This window comes from Corylus avellana, chromosome 11 (genome assembly GCF_965113065.1).
Source record: "Corylus avellana chromosome 11, dhCorAvel1.hap1.2, whole genome shotgun sequence".
Lineage (NCBI taxonomy): Eukaryota > Viridiplantae > Streptophyta > Magnoliopsida > Fagales > Betulaceae > Corylus > Corylus avellana.
Window position 1 is genome coordinate 16,779,839 of NC_142500.1, and position 17,933 is coordinate 16,797,771.

Genomic DNA, 17,933 nt, shown 5'->3' on the forward strand with positions numbered 1-17,933 from the left:
CATTCCCATAAAGCATGTATTCGACTACATGTTTTAAACTTCTTTCACATTGGGTTTTCTTCTTAACAATCCTAAAACCCTATTTACTATTCCTGATGGAAAAACATTAGCAGAGTGCAACTTATGTAGAACTTGCTCTGGTATGCTGCACGTTTTTAAATGGGAATGCCACTACCCGCGCTTACAAAGAATTGGGAAACGAGAGAGCTTGGAAGGAATCGACCGTATATAGAAGATAACCAAAATAAAAAAACCATATAAATCAACCGTAATTTGTTTTTTTTTTGGAAGATAGTTATTGTCATGGCCAAATATTACAATTAATAATTGCCAGCAACAATTTAAACTTGGAAATTGCAAAATGAAGTTCACTGTTCAAGTACCGTCATGAGCAGTTCAATATGCATTGTATTTCTGATGTTAACTAAACATTCTCTCAATCATGAAGAATACATTCTTTCTCTGTGAAATTCTCTCACACACCATCGATATACACTGCTCTTTTTCTTCTTATTGTGAAAAACCAAAAGGAGTGTGCTTCCAACTTCCACTGTACATGGCAAGCACCCTAAGTATACATTTTTCACAACCCATAATATCTCATCGACATTTGCCATCTCCTTCCCATAGGTTGAGAAAGGGAAAAAGAAGAAAGGAAAAAAAAAAAAAAAAAACATAAGAAACAGAAGAAAAATGAGTCCAAGTAATTAAAATATCTAACCAAGTAAATGGCAAAGCCCCTCTTTTCTCAGCTCTTGTTACTGGTGCCCAGGCTCTCATAGAATAAAATGTACCCATGATCCGTATTAGTTGAATATTCCTGTGCTGACCCAAAGAATGTCTGCACAAAAGACTCATCAATCATCTCAACATTTTCGTCGTCAAAAAATAACCAATGGTTATGGCTTTTCACAAGGCAGACATAGTGGCCGTGGTTGGGCCCACTTCCAACATGGACAACTACTGCAAACAGGGAATACTCAGAATCTGCATCTTCCACTGTGTTGCTCAGCTTCAGCTCAAGTGGGAAGACAACCCGGTATGATAGCTTCTTGTAGCGACCCAGCTGCTCAATATATTTGAAACGCTTTAGATGGATGACTAAAATGTGAGGTGGCTTCTTTATCTTCATCCTCTTCTGTGCTTCTTGCAAACTGCCATGTGATAATGAGGTCAGCTTTCAGTGATCATATACAACGAGAAAATAAACTATATTAAATAGAAGTAAATTGCTACACTTAGTTTCCTTTGGCTGATCTCGCTTTTCCTACAGAATTTATAGAAGCCCATACGGTGAAAAATGTCCAAGTATGGGTCAATACAGTAAATGATTAAGCCAAGAAGAACTAGGTGGTGGCTGCACTCAGACATAAAATTTGAATGCACGAGACAATAGAATGAAGTCATCAGAGAATACCATCACCATATCGTGTCAATAATCTTCCTATACATAAAAACTATCATCCACTTTAAGAAGTAAGTGGAAGATGTTTTTCACAATTAGAAGAGAGAAGAAAGCTTTGTAGTGGTAGTGGGGTGAGACTTGGAAAAGACCTTGAACCTCTCAATCTGATTGAAAGTTGTTATCAACAAGACTATTGCGTCAATAAATACATTACTTTAACATGATCCTTTTACAGGCAAATAAACAAACAGAAATTGATCCTTTTACATTATTTTAACATGATCCTTTTACACTTGGTGTGTCAAGCTGAGCAAAATAGAAGCAAAAGCAAACAATAGTCTGATAAAACTGCTTCATCTAAATTACGATGAGAAACATGTAGTCAAAGCTACATCATACAACTAATAAGAAGGTAAGTAAAGAGAGAAAAACCAAGACAGACAATGCCATATTAAAGTGAGTAAAGGCTACCTACCTACAGCATTTGTCACAGAAAAATTTGTCCTCTGCATTCAATGTCTCTGTGGAGCTGAAGTTTTTCAAACAGCTTGTAATTGAACTATTCTGTTCAATATCAAGGCTCAAGTCAAAAAATGTTTCATCCCTTGCTGTCACTGTCTCACATCTCAGGCATCTTGTTTCATTGGTGAGTATTCCCTGACTCAAATAGCCATAAAAATTATGAGAATCTAACAAAGGGCGGCAAATAAAAAAGTATCTACACCATCACTGCTCAACATCGTATTAAGGGGAACTAATCTGCAGCTACTCGACACATCAGCAGAAACACAAGGATGTCCTCCTCCATTTTCTTTGTTCCTTGGGGTGATGGGAGGGGGGAGTTCACAATGATAAGAATGTCATAGGGAAAGAGAAAGTAAGATATCAACAATCAGACCAATTCCCAAACCACCATGAATCATGGCCAGCATATCACTAATATGACTTGATCATCAATACTGAAAATTGACTGATACAAAGGAAATGCATGCAGCATAGGAAGCAAACAAAAATTGGTTTGAATGCACATCACCCCTGAGAATTTATCAAAAGAGAAAAACTTCAATTAAGTACATGAAATGGCAGAGCAAAGTCACCTGAAAATTTTTGTGCACCCAAGTAACTAACGGGTCTTTATGATGACCATTGGCAAGAGCATTCTTTGGCCCATTTGCAGTTTTCTCAGAAGGCGATGAAGTTTCTGGGTCACTTTTTGCAGCTTGGCCCTCTTTCTCCAGTATGTCGACAAGTTCATTCAGCAAAAAATTCAAAAATTCATGGGCATCCTACAAAAAAGAAATATGTTTATATATGTATACATTGAAAATATATATACTTAATCTTATTATTTTTATATTAAACCAGAGAAAATTGAAAAAATACAACCAAGATACAATTAACATCATATTTGAACCATTGAAGGGAAATTAGCAAAACACACAAATGAGACGCACTGATATCATAAGAGAAAAGGACCATTCACAATCTAGAATACTAACTATTGCCCCATTTAGGAAGGCATTATCTTGTACCTTAAAACATGTTATCCCACTGAAGATGTCTATGCCAATATACAACCATAGAGTTTGAGTATCCAGAAAGCAGAAACTCGCATTACAATAATAGTATGCGCCAACATGCAACACCTACAATCATGCTTCTGCACATTGGCTGCCAATTGTAATGTTTAACAAGAAGTTTCCACCCCTAATAACGTTGTGAGATGGTTTAAATTTACACAAACATTCATAACCACTTCAACTACTCTCTCTGTTTCCAAAGCTTAAAGTATGTAGCATATAATCAGCCTTTGTAGCCAAATGGTATCCTTCCTTCCAAAGCTCAAGGTATGGAGCTTGCCCGTTATGGACTTTGAGAATGTTGCGCTGGGAATTATTCTTTTATTTGTTAAAAATAACAAAAAAGAAAATTGTGTTTTCCATTTTCTAAGACTGTTCAAATCAACGAAGTACACAGAATCCATCCCAATGTACAATCCAAATATAGCTCAACCTCTCTAGAGTACCAGCATTCTCGATTTGTCATCTGAATCCCCAGAGTACAAATAATATTAAATTGCCTCAATGCAAACTAAGATCTGAAAAATGAATTCCAACTATATGCCTATTCATTCTCATACATAGATTGCTTTTGTTCCATTGGGCTCATTTGGGAATGTGGCTATGGTGTTATTTCGAGTACTTATTAAAACAAAACTGCTCTCCAACAACTTCTAAAATTTGGCATTGCTAAATACATAATACTCTTAATCTAGTAAATTGTGTAGTGTGTGCATGAGCATGGGCAAACACGTGTATATGTGTCTATTTCTTTGTCATCCTTCCATTTCTTCAACGAAAAACCTTGTCAAAACAAGTAGTGCAATTAAAATTACCAAAACCCTATCAACGACAGTCCCCGAAGCAGCTAGACTAACGGTACCAATTTTAACAATGCATGGTGACAGAACTCTTTGACTTAGTCTGATTATTTTTTTCATAGTTGGTTAGTTGCAAATAAATATCAATTTCCTGCGTTAGTATTATTTATTTATTTATTTGATGACGGGGAACCTTGACAAGGCATAGCCCTTCGGACCCACCCCTGCAGAGTAAACCTCGGACCCGTGCACCTCACCCTTAAAAGTTTCCTTACATGGACCAGGATAAATCGTTGGCTTTTACACCAGGGGATGTGGCCTCAAGGGGGAGATTGCACCTTTTTTTTTTGTAAGTTCGATTTCTTATATTTTGAGAAGAAAAAAAAAAAATCCATAAAATGTCACTTTCCCCAGTTTAAGATCATTTTGCTTTACAGTTATAGTATTAGACACATACCTGGTGCATATAGCTACGGAAAAGCTCATTTTGTTTCTTCAATCTTTGTACGAAGCGCTTTGGAGCAATGACACCTGTTTTCTTCTTCTGCGAACTTATCTACACAAAGGAACAATGAATGGTTGGCCCCACCATCATGACTGAAAAGTAAAAAACATATATATTTGCCACAATAAATAGAACAATGACAGGGAGAATATATATATATACTTGATTTGTAGCTAACATAATAATGATCACTAAATCGTGGTGTCTGTCTATTTTTAAGTATGATTACTATTTTGACTGAGCCAGGCCACTAAATATTCCAATCATATCATGCCATAAAGAAGCTAGATAATACTTGTTCTGCTACCAACTTTTTCAAACAATACATATTGCAGACTTTTCTTGCACCATTCTCAAGAAACAAATATTTATTGCTTAAGATATTTAAATATATACATGTGTGTGCGTACACGCACAAACATATCTTATACAATCTCAAAAACCATACCTTACTTTATGTACGTGTGTGTTGTGTATGTATTATAATGAGGGATAGACATTTACCTGTGTAAATAGGTCCGCCAAGCACGTTAACAGATTTTCTTCTGCGTCCCCAATGTTTTTGTTGTTTGCATAATACTCTAGAAGTTGTTCACGAAATGGGACACAAAAATAAAGAGCCTGCATGAAAATAGAAAGAAAGGATATGACATCAGAAAATGACTGTCAAACATAATCACAATTCTTTGTCTACCCATCGTTAATAGTACATAAATAGATACACTTCAACAAGTCTATACGCCACCATTCATGTTTTCTGTTGGCCATCCTGAATAACTGCGATTACAGAAGGCATATCTACGTGAAGTCTGCTGGGCTCTAAACCTTGCAGAACATAAAAAGAGAGTCCAAAGACGGGAATATGTAGACAGCCACATTGATAGAAATATTACTGTGGGTATTGATTTGGAAATCTGACAGAATTTAATAACTTAGAAAACAAAAGTCAAAACTTTGCAAATTTCTAATGGAGACAATAGTGGAGTATATGGAGTCAAGTTATTGTACAGAAGATGCATACATGACATGCAGTGTGTAGAAAACACAGTATAAAAAATCAAAGGGAAAAACTACACTCATCCCCCTCAAACTTACACTCAAATTGCAAAGTCCCCCCAAACTTTAAAAAGTTACAATTGATCACTCAATATATATATATATCCTAACAGAGGGGACTTAAGTGAAAGGGCTAGGTAGATTGGGAGGTCAATTGCAACTTTTTAAAGTTTAGAAGGGTCATTGAAATTTGGGTGTAAGTTTGAAGGCAGTAAAAGTGTAGTTTTCCCAAAATTAATACTACCAGTAAAACTTAAGCATTCAAAGCAGCAACAGTCATTTAGATTGAAATTTGTGTACAACCAACTTATTAGTCTCCATCCAGCAATGGCAGAGCTATCATGAAATTTAAAATTGTACCTGGCATAAATTAGTTTAACTTGAGAAAATAGTTTAGATTGTCGACAATATAAAAATTGAAAACATGCCAAATACATATAATATACTACATCCAATTTAGATATGGTTTAGAATATATCATGTAATAAATAGTCTACTCAATTCAACACTCTTGTCACTGCTTTGTGTCCTAAAGTTTAAACACAACCAAACCCAAACCTGGAGAAAGTAGGGTTGAGATAGGTTTATGGCCAATGCAAAACTTGGTTGATATTCATTTTTGGACTATATGATAAAATAGGAACTACCTATAACCATATTTAATAAGCCTTCGTTATTCATATAATACACACTGTATCCAAAAACTAATTAAGAAACAGAGCTGTGTTTGTTTTATAGAACATTACATTAGTAACTATATTTACTATGTGATTATCAAACTATAAAGTGCCACTAGATATGGCTAACAACAGTGTGCACGCAGAAGTATGCTACTTAAGATTCAAGATAGGTGCCAACGGTGCAGAACAGGCCCAAATGACTTTCATCGTATTTGGGTGAGTCTTGAGTTTCATCAGTATTTCAAGGTGCAAGGGAGCCTAAAGCACATTTCAAGCCAATGCTCAGCATCACATATGAACAATTTAGCAATGCATATTAAGAAAACACTTATTTAACCATTTTGAGACGAATCGCGCAAATTGAAACAACTTCAGAATTTCCTTTTCTCTCCGTTCTTTCTTTTTAACTACAACTCGCCAGAGTGGCCTCGCATACATTCAGACCAAGACCCTCAATATTGCAAAATGATACTAGCGCCTATCATGACCAGTTCGACAGACCGAGCAGACTAGCTAACCACTTACAGCTACACAACCACAACTAAATTTTACATTCACAATCTGCGCGAATAAGCAACCAACAGCAACCATACAGCTTAAATTTCCAAAACAAACTAAATCAATTCTAAAAAAAAGGTTATCATATTCTACCAGCCCCCACAAGCCTAAACAACTACGCTCTCTTTAGCACGATCAACACCTACTACACAACAATTCAAAAGCAAACAGTTATACATCCATCGGAAATTAAACCCTAATGACAAGATTAACAAAGAAATTAAGAAATTGGATTCAATGGAAGCGAACCTGCAAGACGCTGTTACAATAGCAAGTGTTGCCGAAATTCTCGAGGCCGAAGTAGCGCTCGCCTTCGGGGAACTGGTCGCCGAGAGCCTTCTCAAGCTTGGAGCCCGCGGCACCCATTAGCGCCCGACAAACACCGCTTAGACTTTGGAGACTCAGATCTTCAACCCGGTTCAACTCAGCGATTCTATTCGCGTTCCATCCAAGACTTGCTCTGAGTTTGTTATCTGTTGGAATCGTAAGGGTTTGTTTGGAAGTTAGTTCGGACGGTTTTGGGGGTTTATTTTGTCTCTTTGGGAGTGGAATGGGAAATGAGGGTTTCGTTCGAGAGTAGAAGAGAGAAAGACGAAGAAAATGAAGAAGGAAAATTCAATAAATTCAAGATTATTAAAATAAAAAAAAAAAAAGAAAGGAAAGAAAAGAGTTGGGATAGAATAAGCTGCTGGCGCTACACATCACGATTCACGTGGCGTGCCAATCTGTAAACTGGCCAAGATTAGTTGTAATAAATTTTGAGAAACGATAATTATCATCTTTAACCATTTCAGTATAGCGAATGGATAAATTTATCATTAAATTTTTGTAAGACTTGTGTCTACAAATTGAATAATAAATCAATTAAATTTGCAAAATAAAATAATTAAAAGACAGTTAAAAAAATAAGGTATAGCATGCCTCATAAATTTTCGACCCAATTAAAAACTTAAACGGAAGTTCAATTGTCAAACCTATTTTTTTTTATTAACAATATATATATAAACCCTAACAAGTATTTAGTGCAGGTCAACTGCAATTTTAAGGAATCACATATTCAAGCAGTATTCATTTTAAATAAACAATTAAAATTAAGTTACGTCAATAATAAAATAAAAAGAAATTTATGGGTGATTGGACCACCCTTTAAGGTCATCAAACACCCTTTATGGTCAACTACGTAGTTGGTATGGGCTAACCACCCTCAAAGGGGTAGCTGACCACCTTTACACCTTTCGGGGTGATGGTTAGCCACCTTCAAACCTTTGAGAACTAGCCACTAACAAATCTTTAGGTGTGGTCGCAATACTTTCAACACTACTGTGACCACCCCTTGAAGGTTTGGGGATGGTGCGATCTTTTCCTAATAGCTCTTTAGGGGTAGTGCAACCACCTCTTTGATGGCTTGAAGGGTGGTGAGAGCACCCTTCAAGGACCCAGGAATTGTGTAATCATTCACGAGGATTCAGTAAGGAGTGATCGATCACCCCTTTACCTTTAAAGGAATTGTTAGCATCTAGTGAGAATGGCTGGGGTGGTTCAACAATCCCTCTAAGGTAAAAATTGTAAAACCCGTTCTAAATTAAGGTTAATAATCCTTAATTAAGACTTAAGGGTTAATAATGAACAAGCTTTTGCATCAAAATAGAAAAAATAGCTTGATTTGACACTTGAGCCAGTTTTGAGCCCAAGTGGTCGATCACTTTCAAGGGTATTCGTGATCGATTGGAGTCAACTAGTTTGCTATTTGAATACATCCAAAACCTGTAGACACAATGGCCAGGCTATAAATTCACCTTTAGGCCAACCCTAGTGACCATTTAGTTGATTAGGAGTTGAGCGCCTTTAGAATGCTTAGAATATGTTTTTTTTTTTTTTTTTTTTTTTTTTTTTGTATTCGAAAAATAGAGTTTTTAAGTTAAAAGTGTATTTTATATATATATATATATATATATTTTTTTTTTTGACTTTTTGAACCCTTAAAAACGCTTTTAGTTTTTTTTACCAAAATGATATTTTTTATTCAAACGGACTTTTTGAGTATTAAATGTATTTTTAAACCCTTCAAACACGCACCCAAAGATACTTTTTTTTAAAAAAGAAAAACATTAGAATAAAATAAAAGAATAAAAGTCTTGCAAAACCATTTAGTAGGAAATACTAGGAGACAAGGGCTTAACTCTTCAAATTTTGTTTTAAAAAGAAAAAAGAGGAGAAACGATCCAAAAGAAAAGAGGTGAAGGACTTGGGCCTTATCTACTTCATTGGAAGCTGAAGTGCTACTTCAGACTATAGCTAAGAAAGAACACCATGTTGAGCGTCTCAATTGCTTCATCTTCGATCATCACCTTCCCTCCAAAACCCCACTTTCCAATCCCCAAATCCTCATTCAATGGCGTCAGAATCCAGCACCGTTGCACCATTGGCGTGCCTCCCCAAGCTGCGTCGTTCCGGAACCCGGCCTCGTCCGTGGTGATGATGGCAAAGCGAGAGGAGGAAATGCAGGAAATCAGGACCAAGACCACGGACGAAATCAACGAGGAGGTGGTCGAACTCAAGGGCGAGCTCCTCATGCTTCGCCTTGAGAAGTCCGCCCGCAACGAATTCAAATCCAGCGAGTTCCGTCGGATGCGCAAAAGGGTACTCTCCCTTTTGGTTCGCTTTTAGATTCTATGTTTAGTTTTATTGAAATTTTGAAACTTTTTTCTTTCTTTGATAAATTCCCGGTTCTCACAAGAGTTTAACTTGATAGGAAATAGTTTGATTAATATTCTGACACTCCCCCTTGATAGATGAGACTAACACGTGAAATATATAATTGAAATTGGAGTCTTGGAGGTACATTACGGAGTCACGATTCGAAATAAAATCAAGATCATTGTTATGGTACCATGATAAATCGTATTTTGTCCAAAACCTTAATTGGATAGGAAATGGTGAGTTTAATCATTTGATAAATATTCTACCACTCTTTAATGGGATCTGTTTGGTTGAAGAGGAGTGGTTTGCTGGAAATTGAAAGTATCTAGTGATGAGCAGGTTTGGTTATTGAGATTTAGATGGGAAAGGAGCTGAAAATTTTAGACTTTCATGGAAGTTTCAGAATTTTTAGACTATCAGCAGCATACCGTAGTGAAAAGTTCTACTTTGGATACTCAACTCATTAGAGATTGATGCTTTTGGTGGACAATGATATGGGCATCTGATATCGTTGCAATCTGGTGTATTTTACTGTACTTAATTGAGCACAGGAAACTTGATATCATAATATAAAAAATAATAATGTGGGTTGTGGCCTATAGAAGTTAGCGCCTAGATTAAGTGGGGATGGTTCACCGAGAGAGAGATGAGCTTTAGTACAACTCGAGGATTTACGGGCTAGCCAAATGTGGTCCAATGAGACCAAAGCACTGATCAGAAAATCATGAACAAACTTGTAAGGGATGCCAAGGTAAATATGGGGATTAAGGAGAGATTTGGTCCAGCTATTGGTTCTCAAAAGCAGAGATATTAAGGGGCCAAGCTGAATTTCTCCGGATAGCCCTTGCAAAAGGGCAAGAGAGGAATATGTGGTGGATGCTCTCGGCAGGTCCTTGGCATAAGGCACAAGAAAGGAGATCCGGGGTGGCTAGGGGAGAAAACTTGAAATTTTTGTTCTCAAGGGAAGGATGCCCCAAGGTTCCAGACGATTGGTTAGTTTGAGTTTTAGAAGAGTTGTCATTCTATGAGTAGGATTTCGGTTTGAAGGATCGGTAATGGCACCAAGTTTGATAGGATAACTTTGACTATTCTGTTTTTGAATGCTTCTGGTCCACACTGTGAAAGAAGGGGAGTTATGGGTACCTGCCAAAGCTGGAGTGTATGATTTGGAGGAGTGAATAAAGGGCTGCTAACTCCTCATAATAGCAATTGATATCTGTTTAAAGAATTTATGTATAAAAAAATGCAATTTAGACAATTCTCTTCGTTAGCTCAAGCTGCTAACTCTATGCCAAAGACTTTGTTTAAGGTGTTCGCAATTTTGACTAGGGTAGGCAGGAAGAATAAGGGGAGATATGGCATGGCAAGTAGTGCCACTATGCTTAATCTTGAGTGTTTGGAATAAGCGCATGAGTAGAGCCCTTGAGTGCGGGCCTTTGTCCTTTTCTTCTTCAATAGACTTTTACAAAAGCCATAAAAAGTTTGGTTCAGGAAGGTTTAAAAATTTGTAGGTCATTGGAATACGGTTTTCAAATTCAGTTATTCGCAAAGCTTCAATTTTTTGTTCGAAAACTGTCTCTATGCCACTACATACTGGGATTGGTAAATTTAGTTGATGCGTTATTACTGTGGTCAGGGTCCTTTATGTGAATGCTCGTGGGTTTATACTAGGGGTGTCAAAGCGGTTAGTAGATTTCATTAACCGCAACCACTAATCGCCTAGTGGTTAACGGTTAGCGGTTAGTGAAATAGACAACCGCCCGCTAACCGCTTTTTTAAAATTGGGCTTTTTTTGGTCGCTTTTGGGCTTTCTTTAAGGCTTTTCGGGCCTTTTTGGGCTTCTTTTTTACCCTTTTTTTTTTTTGGTATTTTTAGTGTATTCTTGGGCCCAATTGCTATAAAAAGAGTCCATATTGAAAAATCAAAAATATTTGACCCAAAATTTACATTTACTTTGTACTTTAAAAAAATTTCCTTAAATATTAAATCATAACCGGTTAACTTTTTTATTTTTTATTTTTTTTTATTTTTATTTATTTATTTTTTTTTTAGAAAAACAACATATAAAAAAAAAAAAAAAAAAAAATTCAACACAACATATAAAAAAAAGTTCAGAATTCAGACAACTGTCACAACATATAATGATAATACATTAATGCTTAAATTGTGTTTATAAGTAACACATTTGTCATTGTTTAATTCAATGTTAATTACTTAATTTGATATTATACGAATCATATCATCATTGTACATCAATAATATGATTCACTTGAAGTCTTGAATGAAGTATTTGAATTGTCATTGAATCATATGATTAAGTATTGATATTATACATTTGTATTATTCATATGCATATGTAGACTTATATAGACTTATAAGTTTATAACATACATTAGAAATAAGTCTCTAGATATTTAATTATTGTATTAGTATGAATTGGTATACTTATGAGTTATGTCATATTATATATGTATAATTTGTTATTATATAATCAAATGATTTAATGATCAATTGATTATGTGATATAATCATATAAAGTATAGTGATAATATATTAATACTCAAATTGTAATTTAATTATTTTTAAAAAAAATTGTGATTTAGTGATCAAGTGATTATGTTATATGTATAAATATTTTTATAATTATAATTATAAAATATATTATATAAAAAGGCGGTTAGCGGTTATGGTTAGTAAAACCAATAACCGCTAACCGCTAAGCGGTTATAGCGGTTAGCAGTTAATACGGTTAAGCGGTTAAGCGATTATAGCGGTTAGTGGTTAGCGGGCGGTTTTTAACTGCCCGCATTGACACCCCTAGTTTCTACCGTTTTAAGTGTATGGCATGGGTTCAAATCCTAACAATTGTTTATGTTATGTATATGTATATGTTGGAAATTTTTTGTTGGGAGGCAGGATGAGTCAGTAACCTAGTACTTAAATACATTATCAAGAGAATGGTAGTGAGTCATCTAGCTGTAAAAAGATGCCTCTAATTATGTTTATGTTACATGTGGGTAAAGGGTTTGATAGATAAGCGCACGTGGACAATCTTTTAGCATATAAAAGAGCATGCCTTAGTTTTTACCAATTCCAATAAATTTTCCTAATGTATTTTAACAATATGTGGAATAGCAACCTAATGTGACAGTGGACCCAATAGTATTTTTGCATACCTTGCAAACCTCCATGATAGTTTGTGTCTGCCACCTTTTTCTGGGTAATTATAAGGTTGAGTTGTTTGCTTTTCCTGAAATATCCAATTTACTACTATTTTTTTTTTCTTCCTGTTCTCCCTTTTTAGAATACACAATTATGTGACATCATATTCTTTGTTATATCTTTGGAATTTCAAGATGCAACTGAGCTACAGCTGTTGATTGAATAAGCTTTCCTTGTATAACATTTCTATGCCAATCTGTGAAATCCTAAATTTTTTTCGTGGACTTGAACACTATGCATATTAATTACCTTTAAAATCTGTATGATGCTAATACGGTGGCTGATTCAAATATAGATTGCTCGCATGCTTACTGTTAAACGCGAAAGAGAAGTTGAGGAGGGAATCAACAAGAGGTTGTCAAGAAAGCTCGACCGGAAATGGAAGAAAAGCATTGTTCCCAAACCACCTCCGTCCATGAAGAAGTTTCGAGATGAAGAAGCAGCAGCAAAAGCAGCTGCAGAAGCTGAGAAATCTGCTTAAACCATACCAGAATATTATCACAATGAATACGAAGTTCTTTCATGGTTTAGAGTGTTGCAATTTCGACGTTGAGTGTATAATGTCTTACTGCTGGCAGTGTAATGTGTTTTCCCCAACCCCCTCCAATTGTTGTCTTCTTTTTTCAGGTTTTCTTTCCTGAAGTCTAATCTCATTAGAATGTGGGATAACATTGCAAAATCTAGGTTAGTATTTCTTGAAAATATGTAGTAAAAATGTTTGGTATATTGCTTATTGACATCGGTTTCTGTATGGCTCTGTTTGATGCATAGGAAAGAATTCTGGGAAAGTACGAAGAAGGGCATATTTGCTAATGGGGAAGACATGGAAAGGAAATGGAATTCTATTTCTACTTTATGGGAAGCATTTTTTGTTGTTTATGTTAGGGTTTAATCCCTAGCCTATTTAAATCTAGTTTTCTATTGTATTGTATGTCGTCTCTCTCGTCTTCTTTCTTCACTCTTTTGCTTCTTCTTCTCCTCTAGCTTGTTTCTCTTCTCTTCTTGGCTTCTTCTCACTTTTCACTCTCTTCTCATTCTTATGTTTGTCCCGCATCACATGGAAATTTCCGACTCATCTCCATCTTACTGGGTTGATCGGGATGGGCCATGAAATTCACATAAAAAGCCCATCTTAAAGAGACATGAAATTCAATAACATTGTACATATCCTAACAAGTAACAGCTACACAACAATCATGCTAATAATTTTATTCATTACCTCTCATCATCTTAATGTTTATGTGGCGGGGCTTCCCTAACCGAAAAAATAATCTTTATATACCAAATGATACGAGTAATCATGCCACAAAAACGTTACTTGATAAATAGGAGTGACAATTTAGATTTTTGACACCGATTGTATCACCTATCTATGTTGGATCTCCTTAGCCTCTTTGCATAATCCTTTCATTCATCTCTTAAATTTGACATTACTCTAATTTGAGAGGATGCCATATTTGTATGGAACAATAAAAGTGAGTGTTATGGAAGCATTAGCTTTATCCCTTATACACACAATTCAAAATTAAAAAAAATCAATAAATAAAGAAATAAATTAAAAGATAAAAGATAAAGATTTGGTATTTTCACAACATTCATTTTTATTGTTTTATGCTTATGTGTCATTTTATTAATGAAGGCCACGAAAGACTTGATTTGTGCCAAGTCTGAGTAATGTTACAAGTCCCTTTTATGTCACTCTAAAGATGATATGGTTCTTAAAATCACCATTAAGCTTGCGATTAATCATTATTTGATTTTAATCAAATGCTAATGTAAAAAGCCACCTCATTTTTTTAAAAACACAGAAGTGACGGATGAGAGACTTCACCAAATCTCTATAAAAGTTATTCTCTACTCAAATTAGTAAAATGCTAGAATTTCAAATTAAAACCTGCATCAAAAAGATCGCTGATGGAGATAACCATAAGCACATATCAATAACATATATTGTACGTAAAACAAAATAAATAACAGTTAAAGGTCAAGGTCACAACACAAATTGCCTAGACAACAACGGGCTGTGGGATCGGATCATGATCGTAAGAAAGAAAAGATGAGATACGTCTGGGGGTCATCTATGCGCTATCACCACCGCCACCTCGGAGGAACAGGTCAAAGGTATTTACAGAGAATTTTAGCAAATCTGCTTTATAAGAATTAAGGTTAGTTAGATGATTGGTAGGGTTTTTCATTTACAGAGAATTTTAGCAAGGCCTAAGAATGCAATGGCAATATTAGTCCTACAATAGATTTTCTACAAGGGAAGAGAATGAACCAGAGGCTCACTTCTATGTTGCTGTAGGCGTGTCCGTGTCTTCATCCAAAAATGCTTCAAGATTTCTCAGGGCATCATAAAAATCACCTGTTTCTTCTGAAGCGTTTACAACCCCATCATCAACCTGCAGGAGTGAGACACAAAGACTTCCGCATATCAACCCTATGAGATGAAGTGTTTTGCAGAATACTAACAAACACCATCCTATTTAGAGATCTATTGAAGATGAGATCCCAAGTTGACAGCATTTCTACTACTATGTGCAAAGGGCAAGATTGCTTTTGTGCCCTGTGTGGCGTCCCATATCGCCTAGGTATAAAGATGAAGATGCGTTTATATGTATACTTACCCCTTTCATGGCAATAACGCGTTTTAAAGCCATGATGTTGACTTCCTGGAAAGTGTAGCGGACAATATTGTGTGTCATTAGGGTGAGGTGTTACACCCCGCCCCCAAGATAAAGTGTTGATGCACATAATATTTGGAGATTCTAGGTAATCGGTTCAAGGCAAGGGTTCAAACTAGCCCATCCATCCTAGGTTGTTTTGTTCAATAAATAAGAACTAATAAAAACCAAAAGGATCAAGAAGAGGAGGCATTGTGAATCGTGCAGCGTTGAAAGCCCCCATGGGCTCTGCTAAAATGAGTTGCTCCAGAGTTATTTACACTGAAAGGAGCATAAATTATATTCCCAAAGGAACCATAAATTACCATCTGCAAAAGATACTGTTACACGAAAGCAAGAGAAAAAAGATGTGAAAAAAGAAAGGATAAAATTAAAAGCAAAATTACCATCTTCTATGAGTGAGTTCAGGTATCTCTTGCTGCAATGTTATATATAAATGCATAACCAAAATTCTAGCAAACAGACTGCTTCCTTGTTTGGATGAGATCATAAGTCCTAACCAAACTGCTTTAATTCCAAATAGAAGTATTGCAAAGAATGTTTTGTTGGCTCAATAAGTGGTGAAAGATCATCACAAAAAGGAGGGTAAACAGAGATGTACTGTACTATTAAGGTAGATTTTATGGAGGCATGACTCGGTGGATTGGGAGTTTATACTGCAATGTCTGTCAAGTGTAGGAGCTCCTATGTAATATGTCAGATGGATTCGTGAATATATAACTTCTCCAAGATTATCTATTGCTTTGAATGGTACTCTTATTGGATACTTTGAAGGGAAGAGGGGTTTAAGACAAGGGATCCTGATTTCACTATATCTCTTTGAGATAGTAATGGAAATTCAGGCGAGGTTGATAGAAGATGCTACAAAAAATGAAAAATAATTCAGTTTCCATCCTATATGTTCTGAAATCAAGCTTACACATGTTTTGCTGATGATCTATTGCTATTCTCGTTGGCAAAAATGTAATCAGTGCTGATCATTAAAAAAGTGCCACATGAGTTTGCTGATTTGTCAGGATTGCTCAGCAAACCAGAAAAAGTACCTTTTATAGCTCAGGAGTATCACAGTTGATGAAGGAGCAGATGAAAGATTGTTTAAAAATGAAGGAGGAGAAATTACCAGTAAGATAATTGGGGGTTCCACTGATTTCAAAAAAGCTATCAGCTACATATTTTTCAATGCTTATGGAAAAAACTTCAGGAAGGATAGATTCCTGGATGTCAAAAAATTTTTTTCATTTGTAGGAAGATTGCAAATTTTATCTTTTGTTTAATAAATAATAAAATTTTTTTAGTCTAGTATCTTCATTTTGCCAAAGAAAATTATTAGATCAATAGAACATAAGTTCAATCGATTGTTGTGGAATAGCAGTGAAGATTGTTCAGCTAAAGCAAAGTTGCTTGGGATTTGATGTGTTCCAAGAAATGAAGGAGGATTGAGGTTGAAAAGAATAGAAGAATGGAATAAGGCAGCAATTATGAAGCACATTTGGAACATGTTCACAAAAGCAGGTTCTCTTTGGGTAGCATGGGTTAAGGTGAACTTACTTAAAGGGAGATGTTTTTTGGCAACTAAAAATACTACATAATTGAACATGGAGGTGGAAAAAGATACTTAAGCTAAGGGATATAGCAAAGAAGTTCATCAAATTCTCGGTGGAAGATGGAAAAAACATTCATTTCTGGCCGGATTGGTGGCACCCTGATGATGTCCTTTATGAACAATATGGATATAAGGTAGTATATGATGCTCGAAGTAAGATGGAAGCAAAATTATCAAGTGTAATAAAGGGAAAGAGGTGGGAGTGGCAACCAGCCAAATCAGAAGATTTAGTTAGTATACAAAGCAAGTTGCCAATGGTGAAAATAGGAGAAAGTGATAAGTCTATATGGGTGATTTTGAAAAGAAAAAAAAAGTTATTATACCAGTGTAAAAACGTGGGATGCAATTCGATCTAAGAAGCCAAAAGTGGATTGGTAGAAACTGATTTGGTTTCCACTTGCAATTCCTAAACAAGCATTTGTATTGTGGCTGGATTGGGGCTAAAAAGGAGAGGTCAAATGTGTGTTTTGCAGAAGCATTATTGAATGCAGAGATCATTTATTCTTAGAATGTGGATGCAGTAAAAGAATTTGAGGAGAAACAAGGAAGAAATGTTTAGTACTTGATCCTCCAATAGAAAGGGAGGAAATTATGAGTCAAGGAATAAGAAAATGGAAGAACAAAAGCTTAAGAGCTTATGCTTGTAAGCTGGTTTGGAGTGCAGAACGTGTAAACGAGCCGAGCTTGAGCAGGTAGTGCTTGTTCAAGCTTGGCTTGTTAGGGTGGGTACTCTATCCGAGCTCGAGCTCGGAAATTTTTGCCTAGCTCAAGCCGAGCTCGGCTTGTATTGGATTATTTAAATTTTGTATTTAAATAAAAAAAAATTCAAAAAAAAAGCATATACAAATTTTATTAATGATACGATTAAGTATAATATGTTTCCATTCAATCATATAATTAACAATTCAAATTGCTGATTCAACTAGCATTAGATACTTAATGGTTATATCATTTAAGATATGACCATATGATTAAATTTTATCATGAAATTATATATTCTATAAGTTATTTTTATTAAGTAATATATATACATATATTTATGAATTAATATATAAATATATACGACTCGCGCTAATAAGCGAGCCGAGTCCTTATACGAGTATGTTCACGAACTTTAAACAAGCGAGCCAAATTGTATAC

General features: G+C 35.5%; 2 protein-coding genes across 2 annotated transcripts; one reads left to right on the forward strand and one right to left on the reverse strand.

Moving 5' to 3' along the window:
* Positions 1 to 374: 374 nt before the first annotated feature.
* Positions 375 to 7,204, reverse strand: UBP3 (ubiquitin-specific protease 3). The gene is made up of 6 exons (XM_059576510.2): positions 6,834 to 7,204; positions 4,795 to 4,911; positions 4,243 to 4,341; positions 2,503 to 2,691; positions 1,881 to 2,062; positions 375 to 1,154 (listed from the first exon to the last, which is right to left on the reverse strand). The coding sequence occupies exons 1-6, from the start codon at positions 6,948 to 6,950 to the stop codon at positions 749 to 751; spliced, it is 1,110 nt and encodes a 369-aa protein (XP_059432493.1). The 5' UTR covers positions 6,951 to 7,204; the 3' UTR covers positions 375 to 748.
* A 1,582-nt stretch (positions 7,205 to 8,786) lies between these two features.
* On the forward strand, positions 8,787 to 13,360 carry LOC132165990 (Ribosomal L29 family protein). Its single transcript, XM_059576722.2, has 2 exons — positions 8,787 to 9,224; positions 12,802 to 13,360. Exons 1-2 carry the CDS (start codon positions 8,895 to 8,897, stop codon positions 12,985 to 12,987), a joined length of 516 nt encoding a protein of 171 aa, XP_059432705.1. The 5' UTR covers positions 8,787 to 8,894; the 3' UTR covers positions 12,988 to 13,360.
* Positions 13,361 to 17,933: the final 4,573 nt, after the last annotated feature.

What these genes read in the sequence shown, in the direction of transcription:
- UBP3 (XM_059576510.2), bottom strand. Translation starts at nt 6,950, where the DNA reads ATGGGTGCCGCGGGCTCCAAGCTTGAGAAGGCTCTCGGCGACCAGTTC. An exon ending in GGGTGCACAAAAATTTTCAG is followed by an intron (nt 2,063 to 2,502) that starts GTGACTTTGCTC and finishes TATTTGAGTCAG; the next exon opens with GGAATACTCACCAATGAAAC. An exon ending in TTCTGTGACAAATGCTGTAG is followed by an intron (nt 1,155 to 1,880) that starts GTAGGTAGCCTT and finishes ATCACATGGCAG; the next exon opens with TTTGCAAGAAGCACAGAAGA.
- LOC132165990 (XM_059576722.2), top strand. Translation starts at nt 8,895, where the DNA reads ATGTTGAGCGTCTCAATTGCTTCATCTTCGATCATCACCTTCCCTCCA. An exon ending in TCCGTCGGATGCGCAAAAGG is followed by an intron (nt 9,225 to 12,801) that starts GTACTCTCCCTT and finishes ATTCAAATATAG; the next exon opens with ATTGCTCGCATGCTTACTGT.